General features: G+C 49.9%; 1 protein-coding gene and 1 long non-coding RNA gene across 2 annotated transcripts; one reads left to right on the top strand and one right to left on the bottom strand.

The window, feature by feature from the left end:
* Positions 1-24: 24 nt before the first annotated feature.
* On the bottom strand, positions 25-6,628 carry Tor1b (torsin family 1 member B). Its single transcript, XM_040745030.1, has 5 exons — positions 6,376-6,628; positions 5,615-5,880; positions 3,366-3,541; positions 2,605-2,732; positions 25-2,358 (listed from the first exon to the last, which is right to left on the bottom strand). Exons 1-5 carry the CDS (start codon positions 6,572-6,574, stop codon positions 2,117-2,119), a joined length of 1,011 nt encoding a protein of 336 aa, XP_040600964.1. The 5' UTR covers positions 6,575-6,628; the 3' UTR covers positions 25-2,116.
* Positions 6,622-17,010, top strand: LOC121140303. Its single transcript, XR_005877074.1, has 3 exons — positions 6,622-6,717; positions 12,472-12,603; positions 16,469-17,010. It is a non-coding gene; the product is annotated as an uncharacterized LOC121140303 (long non-coding RNA).
* Positions 17,011-19,618: the final 2,608 nt, after the last annotated feature.

Genomic DNA, 19,618 nt, shown 5'->3' on the forward strand with positions numbered 1-19,618 from the left:
GGAAAATTTAGTAACAGTAACATCTCACAGCGCACCACACTGGTTTTATTAGTCTGCATCCAACTCTGTTAATGCCTTCTCACAGGCCAGCCCAGGCCTTGCCAAGTCACAGATCAGTAACAGCAGTCCAAAGGTGGCCAACACGTGTCCACATATTGCATCATTGTAAACAGAAAGGCTTGTTTCTTCTTGATCAGGCACTCAACAGGTTATAAATGGTAGCTTGGCTCCAACCCAAGCATATGGCATGGAACTTCCTCATCTTGGCAGGCTTTTGTCTGCTTTCTGCTTTGAGACGGGGTCTCTGTATGTAGCTCGGCCTAGGCTGGCCTCCCAAGTTGAGGCAGTCCTGCCATGGCCTCCCAGGTGCTGGGACTAAAGGTATACACCACCACACCCAGCTCACCTGGGCATTTTTAAAAGACTAAGATTCTCTATAAGGCATCTCCACGTTATAAAAACAGTCATTCTACCACACTCTGTAAAAACACAGCACAGTCTTCTCATGTCTGCAGCTGCACTGTAGTGATAGACAGAATGGTTAAAGGCTGGAGTCACAGACGTGCTCTCCTACCGTCAGAACAGCCCGGTATGGTTAAAGGCTGGAGTCACAGACATGCTCTCCTACAGTCAGAACAGCCCGGGACTGCCACTCAAGACACCACCCAGAGGTTACACCCAGGACCCACCGCAAACAGGACTGTGGGGTCTAAAGTTGTGCCCATATAATTCCACTCTACACATTTTAACAATAAAAACTTTTAAGAATTTCACATAGCTCAGGCTAGCCTCAAATTTACAACATAGCAGAGGAACCCTGAGTCCTGATCTTCCTGCTAGGAGAAAGGGCATTGTGTCCCACACCCAGCAACAATAAACCTGAGAATATTAAGAATACTTAGTCTATTTTATGTCTTTCCTAGGTTTTTGTCTTTTGAAACTGGGTTTCTCTGTGTAGCCCTGGCTATCCTGGAACTCTCTATAGACCAGGCTGGCCTTGAACTCAGAACTCAGAGATCTGCCTGTCTCTGCCTCCCAAATGCTGGATTAAAGGTGTGTGCCACCACCGCCAGGTGCTTCCTAAGTTTTAAAACACATGGCATCTTATATTTTTACCTAACGTTTAGAAGTAAAAAAAACGTGTTTTAAAAATATACGTGTCCTTCGCCGGGCGTTGGTGGCGCACGCCTTTAATCCCAGCACTCGGGAGGCCAGCCTGGTCTACAAGAGCTAGTTCCAGGACAGCCTCCAAAGCCACAGAGAAACCCTGTCTCGACAAACCAAAAAAAAAACAAAAACAAAAAAAACGTGTCCTTAAAAAAAAAAAAAAGGCAGCATCTCTGGTGTGTGGCCCCTCCTGCAGGCGGAGTCTGTGCACACTGGGGGTGTGGCCAGGCCAGTCCTGGTCTAGCACTAAGGCTTCCTGTGCATGAGACTGGTGCTGTACAGCTGAGCTTGACCTTCAGAGCAAGTCTAACAGGCAAACGAACCAGACCTCCTTCAAAGCTGATGGCCCAGCTGATGGCCGTTCTGACATGACCAGGGATGAGGCTGGGGTGAATCTAACAGTTCACGAGACATGGTCCAAGGCATGCTGCAACGCATACACAGTAGGAGTGAGAGAATCCCACAGCCAGGGCTGTGAGCAGCAGCTAAGGTAAGGTATAGCTTCGAAGGCTGTCCCTGTGTGCTACAAGGACCTTATAGACAGTCCCTACTGCTCACTGACAGTGCAGCCGAGGTCAGGCCCACATGCTCCCCTCAGACACCAGCATCTGCTTCTGAAAACTCAGTGCCAGCTCAAGGCAAAAAAAAAAAAAAAAAAAAGCAGAGGTGGTGCTCCTGGAGAGAAAAGTCTGGTTCCCCAAGGCTGCAACAGGGTGTGTAGCCCATTAGTGGCATCTGAGGCATGGGCACCACTGGCACTGTGTTCCGATTTTCTAGGCACTTGATCCACATTCGTCTTCAGCTGCTGCCACGCAGCACTGACAGCATCCCCAGAGTCCACAGGTGCAAATGTGCAAACCCCAAGGGGGTCTTCAAAGTGCTTCGGCAAGGCAAGGCCCTGGAGGAGCGGGAGGCTCCCCGAATCCTCCCACCCTGTGGGGTGAGGAGCTCACTGGAAATCCAGCCGTGACTGCACAGTCTTGCAGCCCTTGTCTGAGTAGATCTTCTCATCCTTGGGGAAAAATGTCATTTCATCTGCCACCCTGGTGACGACGTCTTCATCGACAGCATCCCCCCGAGCCCGCATCTCTGCCCGCACACACATCTTCACGTGTCTGTACTCCAAGGGCAGGAAGGGGATAAAGTAGTCGATGAGGTTTCTGTCTATCAGCCCACTGTGCCACAGACCACCTGCAGAACGAGAGAGTGGGTGTCTCAGCACTGCCACCTGGCCACATCCCACATCTGATCCTGGTCCATCCTTCATGTCTTTACCCTGGAGACTCTGTCAAGTGACGTATGCACTCATAATACCGTAAGAAAACTCCCTATGGCAGCAAAGCCACAAGCAAGAGCGATGCTGGCTTTGCAAGCCACTGTCGAGAAGCTGCTCAGTGCCAGCAGAGCACGGAGTGCCCCCACTCCACATGGACTCACTGTGCTTGTTGTTGAAGACACCCACGGACAGCACGGGCTCCAGGTCCTTCAGCTGGATCTCTTCCCTCTTCCTTCCTGCTCGCCAGAAGTCCAGGGTCGTCTTAGTTATCAGGTCCCCGCCTGCATTACTGAGTTGGCCAGAGATGCAAAGATCGGTATCACACTTCAGTTATCCCCATCTCCTTGCCAAATACATTTACCCAAGGCTTCATTCCTTTTCAAATGCTAGCACCAACCCTCAGAGTCCTTTGCCTCTAAGCAAGTATCACCATAGCACCAGATGACACCCCCGCTTCCGGGGGTGCCCCACTTCTAGTGCTCCAGAGCTTTTTTGTTTTGTTTTGTTTTTTGAGACAGGGTTTCTCTGTGTGGCCTTGGCTGTCCTGGAACTCACTCCACAGGCTGGCCTTGAACTCACAGAGATCCACCTGCCTCTGCCTCCCGAGTGCCGGGATTAAAAGCCTGCGCCGCCACCACCGCCCAGCTAGTTAGTGCTCCAAAGCTTTAATCCAGGACTATTTGCAACATGCTACCAGATAAGGACAAAGTGTGTCTGCCTGCAAGGAATGCAAATGCTGTGTCTAGAGGGGCTGGCAGGAGCAGCGAGTGCCTCACCGAGGGGTCACTCTGGCTCATCCCCAACCCAGTTTCCATGCCAGACACTGGGAAGTAAGAAGACAAGTGAGCCATGGCTTTCTTTGCCAAGATGGCAGTTCTGTCCTGGATAGCCAGGACAGCCTCATTCTAGCATCGTGGCTAACCTGAGGAAGATGAAGATGGCTTTGCGGTAGGAAATCCCATCCACCTGCTCATAGTAGTCTAGGAAGGGCTTGATTGCATCGATGATCCCAGGATGCAACTTATCCATCTCGTCGAAGATGAAGACGGAGTTGCCACACGCGCTCACGTTGCCTCGGATCCACTTCTGGAGCTGGTCCTAGACCAACCGTAAAGAGAGGCACAGCTCAGAGGATGTTCCAGAGCTCCCTGGGCTTTGAGGAGCCCCCACACAACAGGTAGACATTTCCAAACTTTGTCACAAGTGGAAAGGCACTAACGACCTAAGCCTGGCCATCTGAGTTCGATCCCTGGGACCCACATGGTGGAAGGAGAGAACGGACTTCTAAGAACTATCTGCTGACCAACACATATATGCCCACGGTGTGCCTGTGCATGTGTCTGTAACCTCAGCCCTCAGCAACAAAACGGGAAGTAGAGAGTCGGGCAGAAGCTGGTTGGGCAGCTCAGCCTCGGACAAGGAAGAAGGAAAGAACCCGGAGCTGCTGCTTCCCAGAAACTGTATCACAGCAACAGGAAAAGAAACCGAGACTCCAGCACACAGAGAAACGACAACTGGATTCAGACCCTCACAATGCATCCATGTCGGGCTGAGCTGGCTGACAGAATGCCCTGGGGAGGCCACAACACTTGCAAATACTGTATTCAAGGGATCTATAATAAAATTTGGAAAACATGAATTTTACTTTGTGGTGGGGACTGTAGCCTGGTGGCAACAGCACTTCCTCAGCACGAGCAAACCTTAAAATAAACCTGTCCCGGCAGGGCGTTGGTGGCGCACGCCTTTAATCCCAGCACTTGGGAGGCAGAGGCAGGCGGACCTCTGTGAGTTCAAGGCCAGCCTGGTCTACCGATCGAGTTCCAGGACAGCCTCCAAAACAATACAGAGAAACCCTGTCTCGAAAAACCAAAAAAAAAAAAAAAATAATAATAATAATAAAGCTGTCCCTTCCCTTTGGCACTCCTCCCTGCCTTACTGTTAAGACAACAGAGACTCACTTTCATGACCTTCTTCCCAGTTCCTAGAAGGACCAGCACCAACAAGTAAGCAGTCACTTAAGTCAGAGTGAGCCGTGCAATGTGCAGAGCTCTCACGAGGACAAAGACTGGAGGGTGGGAGGAGCCAAGGGAATCAAAACTGGTTAGAGGAAATCCTCTCAGAACCCAGCAAGACACAGGCAAAGCAGAGGCTGCAGCACAGGTGGAGAGCTTTCGAAGAGGCCATGCCCAAGCCAACTAGTGGGCTGCCCTACCCAACACCCTATGCCCTGCTGGGAAGGCGAGTCACTTTTTGGGTGCCTAAGACGGGCTGAGAGACAGAGGGAGGCGATGAGTACAGGCCGTAAGAACAAGTCACCTTGCCTCTCTTGCCCATCGGTCCTCATTCCAGTCCCCTTCCTTCTCCCTCACCCAAGCCCAGGGATTGAACCTATGACCTCCCACACACAAGCTGGCTCCATCATTTTTCTTTGTTTCGAGACAAGGTTTCTCTATGTGTAGCCCTGGCTGTCCTGGAACTCACTCTGTAGACCAGGCTGGTCTCGAACTCACAGAGATCCACCTGCCTCTGCCTCCCAAGTGCTGGGATTAAAGGCGTGCGCCACCACTGCCCTGCTGCTGGCTCCTTCTCTTAATGTACACACCATCCCCTACCTCACTGAATTTATTTTGTAATAGCAATTTTAAGAGCGAGAAGGCTGAACATGTTGAGGCACACCTATAATCCCAGAACTCTAGAAGGTGAAGGTAGGAGAGTCAGAAGTTCAAGGCCAGCCTCAGCTATATAGTTAATTTGGTGCCAACCTGGGCTACACAGACCCACACACACACACACACAAACACACGTGCCATTAAGATGAGCAACGTGGTGGACGCCTGTTAACCTCGGTTCCCCGAAAGCTGAGGCAGTAGGATCCCTAACATCAAGGCCAGCCTGGGCTACATAATGGGACCTTAGCTCAAAAAGTATACATAAATACAGGCTAGGCAGAGAGGCCCACCCTTTAATCCCAGCACCCGGGAAGCAGAGGCAGGGGGATCTCTGTGAGTTTGTGGCCTGCCAGACCTACATAGTGAAATTGTCAACAAACAACAGAAAGCAGAAAGCAAAGCAGAGGCCATATGAAGCTATGGCAAGGCGGAGAGACACAGAAGCCGGAGCTGCCTAGCAGGCGGCCCAGGCACGAGAACAGGTAGCAATAGGTTTCCTTGCCTGGTACAGTTTTATCTGCTGCTCGTGAGGGAAGTGCAGAGTAGAGACGAACAGGTGAACAAAGTTACTCTTCAGGCCTTTTGGGTGAAGGTTTTCAGCCACGATCTGGCTGACAAAATTCTTGCCCGTGCCAGCCCAGCCGTGCAAGGACAGAGTCAGTGGTTTCTTGGGGTTTTTATTGTTCCTGAAGCCCGTCAGTGCCTTGAGAATCACTTCGGTGGCGAGGTGCTGTCCAAACAGCTTCTCCTCCAAGTCCAGCTTGAGGGCTGCAGAGGCCAGCCCGGGACAGAAAGAAAACACAAGTTAAAAAAGCACCTGGAACCGGCCAGAGAGAGGCACAGCTTAGCGACTGACTGAGCAGCAGGGGCTCTGCCAAGCTTCAGAGCCCGAACCTGAAGGATCCCGAGTCAGACCCGTAAGCGGCAGTTCTCCCCAACACTTGGGCGTCTCACAAGGAAGCTACGCGGCTTCACTCATCCAGGGAAGAGCCACTTCGCGGCTGAGCTCCGAGCTGGCTTTCCCGCCACCCCTGCTGGCCCGGGAAAGAACGCAAGAGCCGAAGGCGGGCTTTCTGGACGGAGGCGCACGCCTGACAGCCACCGAGGGCACGCGCTGCTGGCCCCGCCGCGCTCAGCTCAGTTCTCCCAGCGGTCCTCGAAAGGTCTGCGAAGGAGTGCGGCTTCGGGCTGCAGGTGGGACCGAACTCCCGGCGCACGCACGCCCGCCCGCCCGCCCGCCCCGAGCGGCCCGCGGGCGCGTACCCGACGCGTTGAGGGGCCGTTCCTCATTGCAGCACTCGGCGAAGCGGCAGTAAAAGTCGGAGTAGGACAGGTAGCCGGTGAGCGCCGACACGGCCCCGATGGCGATGCCCACGCTCACCGGCTCGAACGCCGCCGCCACGCGGGCGGCCAGCAGAGCCCACAGGACCGCGGAGCCCCCGAGCGTCCTGCCCCGCCCCATCGCGCGCCTCCGAGAGAACTGCCGCCGCGCTCAGAGTCAGCCCCGGCGGTGCCGCAGACCTACTTCCCATACGGAGCGTCACTTCCGCCTACCCAGAGAGCGGCCATGCCGGAAGCGGGTGGGAGGAGTGAGGCGCCATCCTTGTGAGTGGCAAGAAACTCGTCTAGGGACTTTCGAAGGAATTTCATGCCTCTTTTCTTTTCTTTTCTCTTTTCCTTCTTTCTTCTCTCTCTTTCTCTCTTCCTTTCTGTCTTTCCTTTTTTTGGGGGGGGAGTTGGTGAAACAGGGTTTCACTGTGTAGCCCTAGCTGTCCAGAAACACACTCTGAAGACCAGCCTAGCCTCGAACTCACTGGGATCCACCTGCCTCTGCCTCCAAAACACTAGGATTAAAGGCAGGCACCACCACCGCCCGGCTTGACACCTGTCTTTAAGAGGTCTTAATTTTTTTCTATTTTTCTAAATTAAAATATATCCATATATATGGGCCAGAGACAGCTCAGTTGTAAAGAGCTCTTTCAGCCGGGCGTTGGTGGCGCACGCCTTTAATCCCAGCACTCGGGAGGCAGAGGCAGGCGGATCTCTGTGAGTTCGAGGCCGGGCTGGACCGACAGCCTCCAAAACAATACAGAGAAACCCTGTCTCGTAAAACCAAAAAAAAAAAAAAAATTAAAAAAATTAAAAAGCCGGGCGTTGGTGTCACACGCCTTTAATCCCAGCACTTTAATCTGTTGCTCCGTTACCTTCACTCTGCATTGCCAATGCTGCTTCCTCCTCTGCCCAGAAATCGTACATAGGTACTGGCCATTCAGCTTTTTATTAAACCAATCACAGTGACAAATCTTCACAGTGTACGAAAAGATTATGTCACAACAGCTGGGAATTCCAACTCAGGTCTTCTTACCTGCACAGCAAGGGTTTATACTCAGAAAGCCATCTCTATAGACCTTTCTCCTCCTCCTCCTCTTCCTCTCCCTCCTCCTCCTCTTCTTCTGCAAACAGTATCACTGAACTACGCTGAAAATTCACAGGGCCTTTTGTTTGTTTGTTTGTTTGTTTGTTTTGAGACACAGTTTCTTTGTGAAGCTTTGGCTGTCCTGGAACTCCCTCTGTAGACCTGGCCAGCCTTGAACTCAGAGATCTGCCTGCTTTTGCCTCCCAAATTCTGGGATTAAAGGCGTGTGCTGCCACTGACTGGCTCATAAGGCCTTTTAAAGGACCTCTCAGAACCCTAAACTTAGCATTGTCATACCTGTCTCATTTCCCCTGGGCTGTGATGAGCACTTCTCAGATCTGCCCACCCCTAGCCTTCCTGAACTAGCTACTGAGCCTTCTTGGTGCTAGGACACAGAGCACTTAGAGACACATGCTGGGGTTTCACAAGTAAATCCAGACATTCACTATGCAGCATTCCCTATGCCTTCTGGGAAGACAGCAGTGCAGCAGACAGAGTTGATCCTGCCTTTCAGGACTTACTGGCTGTGGGTAAGGCAGGGGAGGGGACAAGGATCAATATTGAGCCATCAAAGTCCAGGGACCCTGGAGCAGGAGAAGCCTTTGCCTAAGCTGGGGATTAAAGGTATTATCCAAACAAAAACCTAAGGAGTTGGCCAACCAAAAAATAAGAAGTGTTTGTTTAGAGAGTAGAGTTTGTCGAGGGTCAGTTTGAAGAGCTGAGAATATCACACATCATGGAGAATATTGGGAGGTGAGGATGGAGGACAGAGACTAGAAGATACAGGGCTTGCAGACACTGAAAGAAGTTAGCTTGTGTTCTGGAGTAGGGTTGGGAGCTACAGGTTTTTAATAGGGATAGCACAGCCAGCTCAAAGATCATTCACCGGGGAGAGAGACTGTCACAAGGGCCCCTGTATACTTAGTCCAAGCTTTACCAAACTTGGAGTTCCTTAGGCAGTCAATCTGCAACAAGTATCTCCCAAACTCTGGCTATGTGTCAGCCCCAGCACCATACGCAGTATCAGGCTTACATCAGGGGACAGGACAGCTGTGGCTCCCGACCCATGACAGATCATGACTGTTCTTTTTTTTTTTTTTTTTTTTTTTGGTTTTTTTGAGACAGGGTTTCTCTGTGGCTTTGGAGGCTGTCCTGGAACTCCCCTTGGTAGTCCAGGCTGGTCTTGAACTTACAGAGATCCGCCTGCCTCTGCCTCCCGAGTGCTGGGATTAAAGGCGTGCGCCACCAATGCCCGGCTGATCATGACTGTTCTTATTTCTGGGAGTTTAGACAAAAGCTGGGCTGCCAGGGCTCCTAAAGGCTGGTCTTGGTGGCCTGTGCCAGTGTACTAATTAATTAGAGAGACAATTAACAGTGGAAAGCAGATAAGAGTTTTCATCAATGTGTCACATTAGGAAGAGGAGCAGATAATGGGGTAGTGACCTCAGGTCCATCTTCTGGACACTGGCATGAACTTTATGTTTAGATAGAGGAGGAATCCGGACAAGGGACAGACAGCACAAGCTGGTAAGCACTTCTGGTCAAAGGGTGGTCTGGTTGATCGTTACCTTAGTTCTAGTTCTGGAGGATGGCTCACAGGAGTCCATACTCTTTGAAGGGGCAAGTCAGTTCTCAGGAGCTAGCTCCAGCCATCCCTTCAGAGACAACCACCCTCACAGGATGCTGTGTTGGCTTGCCCATGCTTGCGGTTGGTGTCAGTCCCTTGTCATGTGGATGTTGACTGACCAGTCCTGTTCCACGAATCCAAGCTGACTGAAGGATTAGGAAGGTGCCTGGAGCTCATTTTGGTAGTGTAAAGTACAATACTGTAGTTAAAATAAAAAGTAAAAAAAAGACTGTAAAGGCTGACAGAAGGTCAGGTGTGTGGTAGATGTCTTCAGTCCCAGCAACCAGGAGGCAGAGGTAAGCAGAGCTGAGTTCAAAGCCAGCCTGGCCTACATAGTGAGTTCCAGGACAGTCGGCTACAAAGAGAAACCCTATCTAAAAACAAACAAACAAACAAATATAAACAACAAAAGCCCAAAAGACAAACAACAAAAAACTGACAGTAGCTGCCTGTAATCTCAGCAATTGGGAGACAATGGTTAAAAGACTGGGAGTTAAAGACCATCCTTGAGTGCACAGTGGATTTGAGGCTAGTCTGGGCTACAAAAGACCTTGTCTCAACACACTCACACTCACACACACACACACACTCACACACACACACACACACACACACACACACACTCAGGAAGGGAGCTAGGGAGGGAGGGAGACAAGAGACAAGAGGTGCTGGCCTGGAGACACACTTCCTTAACCCCAGCACTCGGGAGGCAGAGGCAGGTGGATCTCTGTGAGTTCCAGGCCAGCCTGGTCTACAGAGTAAGTTCCAGGACCACCAGGGTTGTTATACAGAGAAAAACGTATCTCGCAAAACCGAGAGAGAGAGAGAGAGAGAGAGAGAGAGAGAGAGAGAGAGAGAGAGAGAGAGAGAGAGAGAGAGAGAGAGAGAGAGAGAGAGAGAATGAAGGCAGAATTGCTAGGCTTCACCATGCTTTTAGTCACCTGTTGCACTTCCTCCAAGCAAGGAGACAGTGTCTGTCACATTCTGGTCATTTTGGACCTATATTGATCTAGCAGGGGTCAGGTCCGTGGAAGGGAGGGACAATGTCCCAGAGGGAACAGCTGATGGTATGAGCAGCACTGCCACAAACAGTGGCAGGCAGAGAAAGGGACTTGAGAGTTGGTCTGGAGATGGAGCCGGGACCAGGGTCAGGGTGTGATTCCTGGGGGGCAGGGACACGGAGAACACAGATGGAGAACAGATGGGTGAGACGGACATCACAGCCCTCAATTGTTCAGATGTCAAGGTCTTGTCTGATTGGGTGGTTCTGAATAGCTAGGGTAACCAAGACCTGAGAGCCACAGATTCAGCATCAGGTGAGGATGCTTGCTGCTCAGCGTTTCCCAGACGGTGCTGGTGCTGCGAGGGGGGGTGGATATTGGTACACTGTGGGAATGTATTGTTGTGATTGATGTAATGAAAGCTGAACGGCCAGCAGGTAGGCAGGAGGTACAGGCAGGACTTCTGGGCAGAGAGATACGGGGGAAGAAGGCGGAGTCACCAGCCAGACTCCACCTTCTTCCTAGAGGAAGCAGCATAAGCAGTACAGAGAGATGAGGTAAGAAGCCACGTGACAGCATCTCCATTAAAATAAATGGGCTAATTTAAGATATAAGAGCTAGTGGGGCAAGCCTCAGCTAAGACCACGATTTCTAATTAATAATAAGTCTCTGTGTCATTATTTGGGAGCTGGTGGTGCAGAGAAAGACTCATTGCATGATGCCTTCCAGCTGTATCCTTTGTCGGGGCCGAATATGATGTGGGCCTCAGCTCAATTCCAGGAGCTGGAATCTCCTATTGTCTTTTAGATGTCGGCTGGTTGCCTCCCGATGACCTGGCCACAGTGGAGAATGGCTTCTAGTTTGTATAACAATAGACCTAGGCCCCACAACCTTCGTGAGAGCCTGTGGGACACGCCTGGGGGCAGTTAGTAAGACATGCCTGAAGGCTGGTGAGATGTGCCTTTACAGAAAGTCTGAGGGCTTGTGTACATGCATTCTAGGACCATCTCTAGGGTTAAAGGAAGTGTTTCCTAGTCAGCCCTATACACATGATAATAGATGTCTTCTGCCAGTACCCCTACCTCCACCCCCACGCCTCCACCCGTACACCCCCTTTTAGAAAGCTATTTAAGTCAACAGGATGCTGGAATAAACCGGTGTCTCCAGTGTGGCCTGAGAGCCCTCCTGAAATGACAAGATGTCTCTGTCTGGTTCTTAACCCCATTGGGTAGCTGGGACTTCTCTGATCCACACCACCCTCCAGGGTCGGACCCAGGGCTATTTGGCTGGTTCCGAACACAGCCCTGGAGACATCAGTCCAAAATAGATGGCCCCTACTACAGCTTAGGACTGACCCAGGCCAGACCCCGACGATCCTTCATGCAGAAGGTGAAAGGACTAGGAGGGCTTCATAGTGTTAATCTCATGTGTGACAGCTGAGGACCCAGCCAGCCCGCCTCTTAAATCTGTGTGTGTGTGTGTGTGTGTTTGTGTGCACGTGTGTGCGTGCGTGGGACTGCACATGCATCAGAGTGTTGGTGTAGAGGCCAGAGGTCAGTGTTTGGTGTCTTCATCAGCCCTCTACACACACACACACACACACACACACACACACACACACACACACACACACACACACACACACACATTCTGAGACCACATCTCAATATACAGCCCTGGTTAACCTTAAACTAGCTATGTAGAACAGGCTGATTTTGAGATCCACTTGCCTCTGCCTCCCAAGTCCTGAGATTAAAGGACCATGTCTGGCCACCTTCTCTTTTTTGGGGGGTGGGGCCCTGCCTTTTTTTGTCCTCCGCCTTCTATTTTGAGACAAGGTCTCTCACTGAATCTGAAGCTCATCAGTTTGGCTAGACAAGCTGCCCAGTGAGCTCCAAGGATCTGTCTGTCTTCACCCCTCCATTCCCCATCACTGGGGCTACAGAGGCAGGCATGCAGCAATGTCTGGCTACTTTATGTGAGTGCAGAGGATCTGGACTCAAGTCCTTCACCATCAGAGCCGTCTCCCAGCCCCCATGTTCTTAACACTTCTGCAGCGGGAGTGTATGTCCCTGCACAAATCTTTTTATTTTTTAATTTTTTTTAGTTTTTTGAGACAGGGTTTCTCTGTATTGTTTTAGAGGCTGTCCTGGAACTCGCTCTGTAGACCAGGCTGGCCTTGGACTCACAGAGATCCGCCTGCCTCTGCCTCCCGAGGGCTGGGATTAAAGGCGTATGCCACCAACACCCGGCTCCCTGCACAAATTTTAGAGAGCATCTTTCAAACCTCAGGAGTAATCTGCTGTCTCTTGCAGGACCTGTGTGTTTTGTGATCTCACTGGTCACAGGTACCAGTGACTAAGCTTCGGTGATTCCAGAATGCTACTCCAAATCCTTCCAGAAACTGCAGCAACACCCAGAGTCAGTGAACCTTCCCTTTCACACAGGTATGGCCTGAGTGGGCTCTCTGGACTTATGAAAGGGTCAGAGCTGATGGTCACATCTGTCACTTCCTCTGCATGACTCACAAGTGTCGTTGGTTCCTCAGCAACTCTGAGAAGGAAAAGCACCCCCAGTCTACATGTGGGGAAACTGAGGCACAGGGCAATGCCATCACCTGTCCAAAGTCACTGAGATACAAGGAGAGGAACCAGGGCTGGTGCCATGGCTCTGGGATGCTTCTTCACCTACCACAGCTGCATTCCAAGGGACACACTAGGCGGGCCAAGCTACCTGCCTGCTCTCCATCTTGGTACCAGCTGAGGAACAGAAGAAACGATAGATAGCTGTAGTTTCTTTTCTCTTTGTTCTTAGGAGGCCTGCTGCCCAGCTTCCAAAGAAATGCATGGAGACTTATTCATGCATGTAAGCCTTCCCTTCCCTTATTTCTAGCCAGCTTTTCTTTCTTTCTTTTTTTTTTTTTTTTTTTTTTTTTTTTTGGTTTTTCGAGACAGGGTTTCTCTGTGGCTTTGGAGGCTGTCCTGGAACTAGCTCTTGTAGACCAGGCTGGCCTCGAACTCACAGAGATCCGCCTGCCTCTGCCTCCCAAGTGCTGGGATTAAAGGCGTGTGCCACCAACGCCCGGCTGCCAGCTTTTCTTAAATGATCCCATGCACCTTTTGCTCTGGGCTTTTACCTTGCTCTATTCTGTATACATTTCTTTAGTCTTTCTCCACAGCCGGCTGTGTGGCTGGCCCCTGGCATCTTCCTCCCCTTCATTCTTCTATTTATTCTCTCACCAGCCCCACCCATTTCTCTCTCCTGCCTCCCTATTGGCTGTTCCTCTCTGTATTACACCAGTCAGGTGTTTTAGACAGGCAAAGTAACACAGCTTCACAGAGTTAAACAAATGCAACATAAAAGAATGCAATGCATCTTTTGCATCATTAGACAAATATTCCACAGCATAAATGAATGTGACACATCTTAAAATAATATTCCACAAAAGATACCTCCCACCTGACAGCCAGGTGGCCTGCTTATACCAGCCAAGCTGGATGAAGCTTGTCAGGTGGCCCAGGGATACACGTGCTGCTGCAAGAATGGGTGGACAGTGGGGGTGGGCAGGCTGTGGACATGGGGAGGCTGTGGACATGGGGAGGCTGTGGACATGGGGAGGCTGTGGACATGGGCAGGCTGTGGACATGGGGAGGCTGTGGACATGGGCAGGCTGTGGACATGGGCAGGCTGTGGACATGGGGAGGCTGTGGACATGGGGAGGCTGTGGACATGGGCAGGCTGTGGACATGGGGAGGCTGTGGACATGGGCAGGCTGTGGACATGGGGAGGCTGTGGACATGGGCAGGCTGTGGACATGGGCAGGCTGTGGACATGGGGAGGCTGTGGACATGGGGAGGCTGTGGACATGGGGAGGCTGTGGACATGGGCAGGCTGTGGACGTGGGCAGGCTGTGGACGTGGGCAGGCTGTGGACGTGGGCAGGCTGTGGACGTGGGCAGGCTGTGAACATGGGCAGGCTGTGGACATGGGCAGGCTGTGGACATGGGCAGGCTGTGGACATGGGCAGGCTGTGGACGTGGGCAGGCTGTGGACGTGGGCAGGCTGTGGACATGGGCAGGCTGTCCTTTGGTGGGTCTTGACTTAAGCCAGCTGTCTGCAGCTCTGAGACATATTTCTCAAGCTCACATAGGTAAGTGTGAAACATGCTGAAGACCCTGATTCCAGAAACCCAGCCTCTTTCTATATCCCAGTGGCTTCTGTCTCCACAGAAAGAGGAAATGACAATGGGCACTTTCCCCATGTGAATGGAAAGAAAGTGAGAGTATTCCCTATTCCCTACCCATCTTTTTTTTTTTTTTTTTTTTTTTTTTTGGTTTTTCGAGACAGGGTTTCTCTGTGGCTTTGGAGGCTGTCCTGGAACTCACTTGGTAGTCCAGGCTGGTCTCGAACTCACAGAGATCCACCTGCCTCTGCCTCCCGAGTGCTGGGATTAAAGGCGTGCGCCACCAACTCCCGGTCCCTACCCATCTTACTAAGATACTTGTTGCAGGATATCTGTACACTGTGTAACGACGTGTTGTTATGAATGGCCAGTAGCTAGGCAAAAGAGGTTAGGTGGGACTTCCAGACGAGAGACTAACTCAGGAGATAAATCTAAGTGCAGAGGAAGATGCCAGCAAGACACTTAAGAAGCCAGAAGTACAGAATGGAGGAGAGGTAGAAAACCCCATGGCAGAACGTAGATTAATAGAAACAGATTAATTTAAGTTATAAGAGCTAGTTGGGAACAAGCTCAAGCTAAAGGCCAAGCTGTGTCATCATTTGGGGGCTGCTGGTCCAGAGCTCAAGTCTTTGATTCTAGGAAGAGAGGGCAAGCTATCTCTGTGAGTTTGAGGATAGCCTAGTGTATGTATTGAGTTCCGGACTATATGAGTTATGTGGTGAAACTCTATCCCTGGACACAGGAGGGGGGTCAGCAACTGAAGGAGAATGCTGCTTTTGCAGAGGATCCATTTGGTTCCCAGCACCCACACCATGCAGATCGCAGCCGCCTCTAGCTCCTTCTCTCGGGAATCCAATACCTCTGATCTCTAAGGGACCTGTATTCGTGTGCACACACCCCCACCACACATAATTAGAAAAATAAGTGTGAAGATAATTTCAAAAAATCCTAATCATTGACTATTAATATTAATTTATTTAAAATTTATAATGTGTTACTGTTGTTTGTGGGCAATTTTATGCTAAAAAATATTTCCCCAAATATATTTTAACACAGTTCTGTGGTCAACAGAAAAACATATATATTAAATGTTAGAATATGGTCAGGCATTGGTGGTGCATGCCCTTAATCCCAGCACTTGGGAGGCAGAGGCAGGTGGATCTCTATAAGTTTGAGGCTAGCCTGGTCTACAGAGCGATGCCAGGATAGGCTCCAAAGCTACACAGAGAAACCCTGTCTTGAAAAACCAACCAACCAACCAACAAACAAAAAAACTTAGGGGGACTGGAGAGATGGCTCAGAGGTTAAGAGCACTGACTGCTCTTCCAGAGGTCCTGAGTTCAATTCCCAGCAACCACATGGTGGCTGACAACCATCTGTAATAAGATCTGGTGTATATATAATAAGTAAATAAATCTTAAAAAAATACTTAGAATATGGTGACTTGTCCTTGTAAGAGGTAGGAGGATGGTCATAAGTTCTAGGCAAGCTTGAACTACATGGTTAATGCCAGAACATCCTGGACACAGTTTTTGGTTATTTGTTTTGAGACAGGGTCTCATTATGTAGTCCTGGAACAACCCTGTCTGCAATTCTTCAGGTATCTTTTTTTGTTATTTCCATGTGTGTATACACACTGTGTTTGTGTACATGTGTGTTCACATGTGTAACCATATGCATATGGAAGCCAGAGATGGGCATCACATGTCTTCCTTCATGTCTCCTCACCTTATGATCTATGACACAGTCTTTGTTTGAACTTGGAGCTCACCAATCTCTCCAGACTGGCTGGTATCAGGGATCTGCCTGTGTCTCTGGTTCCCAGTGCTGAGGTTACAGGCAGAGGCCACTTTACCTGGTTTTTACAAGGGTAACCGATTATCTTGCCAGTCCCCACCTTGTTACTTGAGGTAAAGCTTCTCCCACTGGCCTGGAACTCAATGGTTAGGAGATGCTGGAGCCCCAGGATCCACCTGTCTCCATCTCCCCAGAACTGGGGTTACATGGACTACCATGCTCTGCTTTTAGATGGGGGTCTCACCATGTGGCCCTGGATAACCCCAGATTCACAGAGATCCACATGCTTCTGCCTCCCGCCACACCTGGTTTTACGTTCTGCTTATCCCGTAGATGCTGGAGATAGAACTCATGTTGTCATGTGCCCTGGTCAGCAGGGCACAACTAACATCTGGCCCACGGGAACCTGGAATGACGGGACAAGAGACACGAGAAAGGGGAGCAGGACAGCAGGGCTGATCGAGCTGCGTATACTGAGGATCTCCTACAAGCTTATATGGGGGAACGAGGTAGTGGGATGGGGGCAGAGGAAGGCAGGGCAATAAGGGAGGGGCCATTGCCTAGTAACCAGGCCACAAAATGTTGTTATTCAGGGTCACTTGAAGATGGGCAGGATATGTTCCTAGGACGTAAGTCTACGACTGGGGGAGTCCGGACTGCAGACCAGGTGGCAGAAGGGTGGGAGAGCCTGGACCGCAGGCCTTGAAAGTGTGCTATGCAGGAAGTTAAGCAGACACAGAGACATAGAAACTTAACTAAGTGTTAGTCTCTCGTTAATACAGCAGGAATATGAAGATGGCTTTTATTTTATTTTTTAAAAGATTTTATTTATTTATTATGAATACAATATCCTGCCTCCATGTACGTTTGCACATCAGAAGAGGGCACCAGATATCTTTACGGATGGTTGTGAGCCACCATGTGGTTGCTGGGAATTGAACTCAGGACCTCTGGAAAGAGCAAGCAGTCAGTGCTCTTAACCTCTGAGCCATCTCTCCAGCCCGAAGATGGCTTTTATTATGCTATCCTTGTTTAGAGTCCTCCATGGCGGGCAATATTTATGAGAGGTCCTATATACCAATGATCGCTCCTGACAGTCATGCTTGTTGTCAGGCACCATCCCCAGACCCCTGGTTATCTCCCCAGGCCCCAGGTTCTGTTTTAAGACACTATGTTTGATGGCCATGAGTTTCCTGAACCCTTGGTAGATGTTCAGTCCTTGCTCGTCTTCCTGGACCCTCTCTGTCCCTGCTCTCCTCTGCACTTCCTTCTGTCTAGAAGCACTGCCCACAGTGTTTCCATTGTTACTCCAGCCACCTTCCGAGGGGCTTCTGGGGGGGCTTCATAAACTAAAAAGGGAACAAGAACAAAAAGGGCCTGGATGGCGGCGACTCTGCAGTGTTCATGACACTATGCTTTGGTTTGGACGCCGGCTGAGATTTTTTTTTCAGGACCAGAGACAGCGCTCCCTGGGCCTCACCTGTTTTCCAGGGGAGCTGGGGAGGTGAGGATACTGAGAATACGCATGTACTTATACTAAACGAGCACTAGAGGGGGCTAGCGAGCTGTGAGTCGGAAGCTTCACAGATGCTTTCAAATCACGCCCTCTCACACCTGAGGATGGACAAGGGCGTGAGAGTGAGTATATAAACAATAACTTAGCAGGAAAAAAAAAGCAAGCCCCAGATTGTTATTATTGTGCATGTGAGCGTTGTGGGGTGGACATCCATGCCATGGTGAGCCTGTGGAGGTCAAAGGATAACTTTGTAGAGTTGGTTCTCTCCTTCCTTCTGCCCTTAAATGGTCCCCTTTTGGTGGTCATATTTGGGTAGGTTTAGGAGGTGGAGCTTAGCTGGAGGATGTCATTGGGAGCAGGCTTTGAGGTTTCCAGTAGACCCTCCCAGGACGCACTCAGCTTTCTTCTTGTGGTTTGATATGTGTGAGCTCTCAGCCTCAGTTTCCAGCCCAGCCATCCGCTTCAGTGTTGTCCTGGCCACTATAGACCTTAACACTCTGGAATTGTAAGGCCAAATAAACCCTTCCTTGTGTAAATTGTGTTGGTCATGGTGTTTTATCACAGCAATAGAAAAGTGACTAAAACTCATAGACTCCAGGAAACAAAATCATCAAACAAGTTATCAGGCTTGCATGGCCAATGTTTTACTCACTAAATCTGGCCTCCAGATTTAATTTTTAAATTTTTATTAGTTGTTTTATGTATATGAATGTATTGCTTGCATGCATGTCTATGTGCCATGTCTCTGGTGTCCTCAGAAGCCAGAAGACAACGTTGGAACCCAGGGACTGGAGTTATAAATGGTTGTGAGCTGCCACATGTGTGCTGGGAATCAAACTTGAGTCCTCTGAAAAAACAGTCAGTGCTCTTAAACACTGAGTCATCTCTGCAGCAAATTTTTGTTTTGTTTTGTTTTTCGAGACAGGGTTTCTCTGTATTGTTTTGGAAGCTGTCCTGAAACTAGCTCTGTAGACCAGGCTGACCTCGAACTCACAGATATCCGCCTGCCTCTGCCTCCCGAGTGCTGGGATTAAAGGCATGCACCACCAACGCCCAGCCCTCTGCAGTTCATTTTAAAAGTTTAAAAAATATAGTCATGTATTCATTTGCCAGGCAGAGTTGGTGCACACCTTTAATTGCAGCACTCAGGAGGCAGTGACAGACATATCTCTGAGTTCAAGACCAGTCTAGTTTATAGAGTGAGTCCCAGGACAGCCAGTGCTACACAGAGAAACTCTGTTTCAAAACAACACAACAAAAAGTATTTACTTTTCAGATTTAAAGAAAAAAAAAAGACCAGCTGTTTTCCATTAAGCCCTTAGTGCTAGACTCGGACTCATGTGGGTGTGTGACACTGACACACACACAAACACATTTTTACATTTTTATGTGTGTGTGCCTAAGTGTATGTATACATCACACATGCTGGAGCCACTCTAATAACGCCTTTTTATATGACTAACACGCTTCTCCATCATGCGGTGCGGTGATTTGAAATAAAGTGGTCCCCATAGAAAGGCGCTGTTAGGAGGTGTGGCTTTGTTGGAGTAGGTGTGGCCTTGTCGGAGGAAATGTGTCACTGTGGGGTTGGGCTTTGAGGTCTCATATGCTCAAGCTACACTCTGACACAATTCACTTCCTGCTGCCTATGAATCAAGACGCAGAACTCTCAGATCCTTCTCCAGAATCTTGTCTGTGTTGTGCCCAAGTTGCAAAGATTCCCCCAGAGACCACCAGGAAGACAGACCCACCAAACTGCAAAAGCAGGGTTTTAATTGTTTATCCAACCACAACAGCGACACCGTTTGGCTAACTGATGCAGCAGCCTCCAGAGGGAGTGAAGTTCCCTGTCTACTGCTATGTTTTATAGACAAAAGTTACAGGATTACATCAGTAGGTACATGTTGGTTTCTGATTGGTTGACATTTGGGAACAATTAGAACTTTTCAAAGTCATATTTTGTCATG

The sequence above is a fragment of the Mesocricetus auratus genome, unplaced genomic scaffold (genome assembly GCF_017639785.1).
Source record: "Mesocricetus auratus isolate SY011 unplaced genomic scaffold, BCM_Maur_2.0 Super-Scaffold_100004, whole genome shotgun sequence".
Classification (NCBI taxonomy): Eukaryota; Metazoa; Chordata; class Mammalia; order Rodentia; family Cricetidae; genus Mesocricetus; species Mesocricetus auratus.

Excerpts from the sequence above, each read along its gene's own strand:
- Tor1b (XM_040745030.1), bottom strand. The coding sequence starts at position 6,574 with ATGGGGCGGGGCAGGACGCTCGGGGGCTCCGCGGTCCTGTGGGCTCTG. Across the intron at positions 5,881-6,375 it reads ACGGCCCCTCAACGCGTCGG|CCCTCAAGCTGGACTTGGAG; the intron begins GTACGCGCCCGC and ends TGGCCTCTGCAG. Across the intron at positions 2,733-3,365 it reads GCCATCTTCATCTTCCTCAG|TAATGCAGGCGGGGACCTGA; the intron begins GTTAGCCACGAT and ends TGGCCAACTCAG.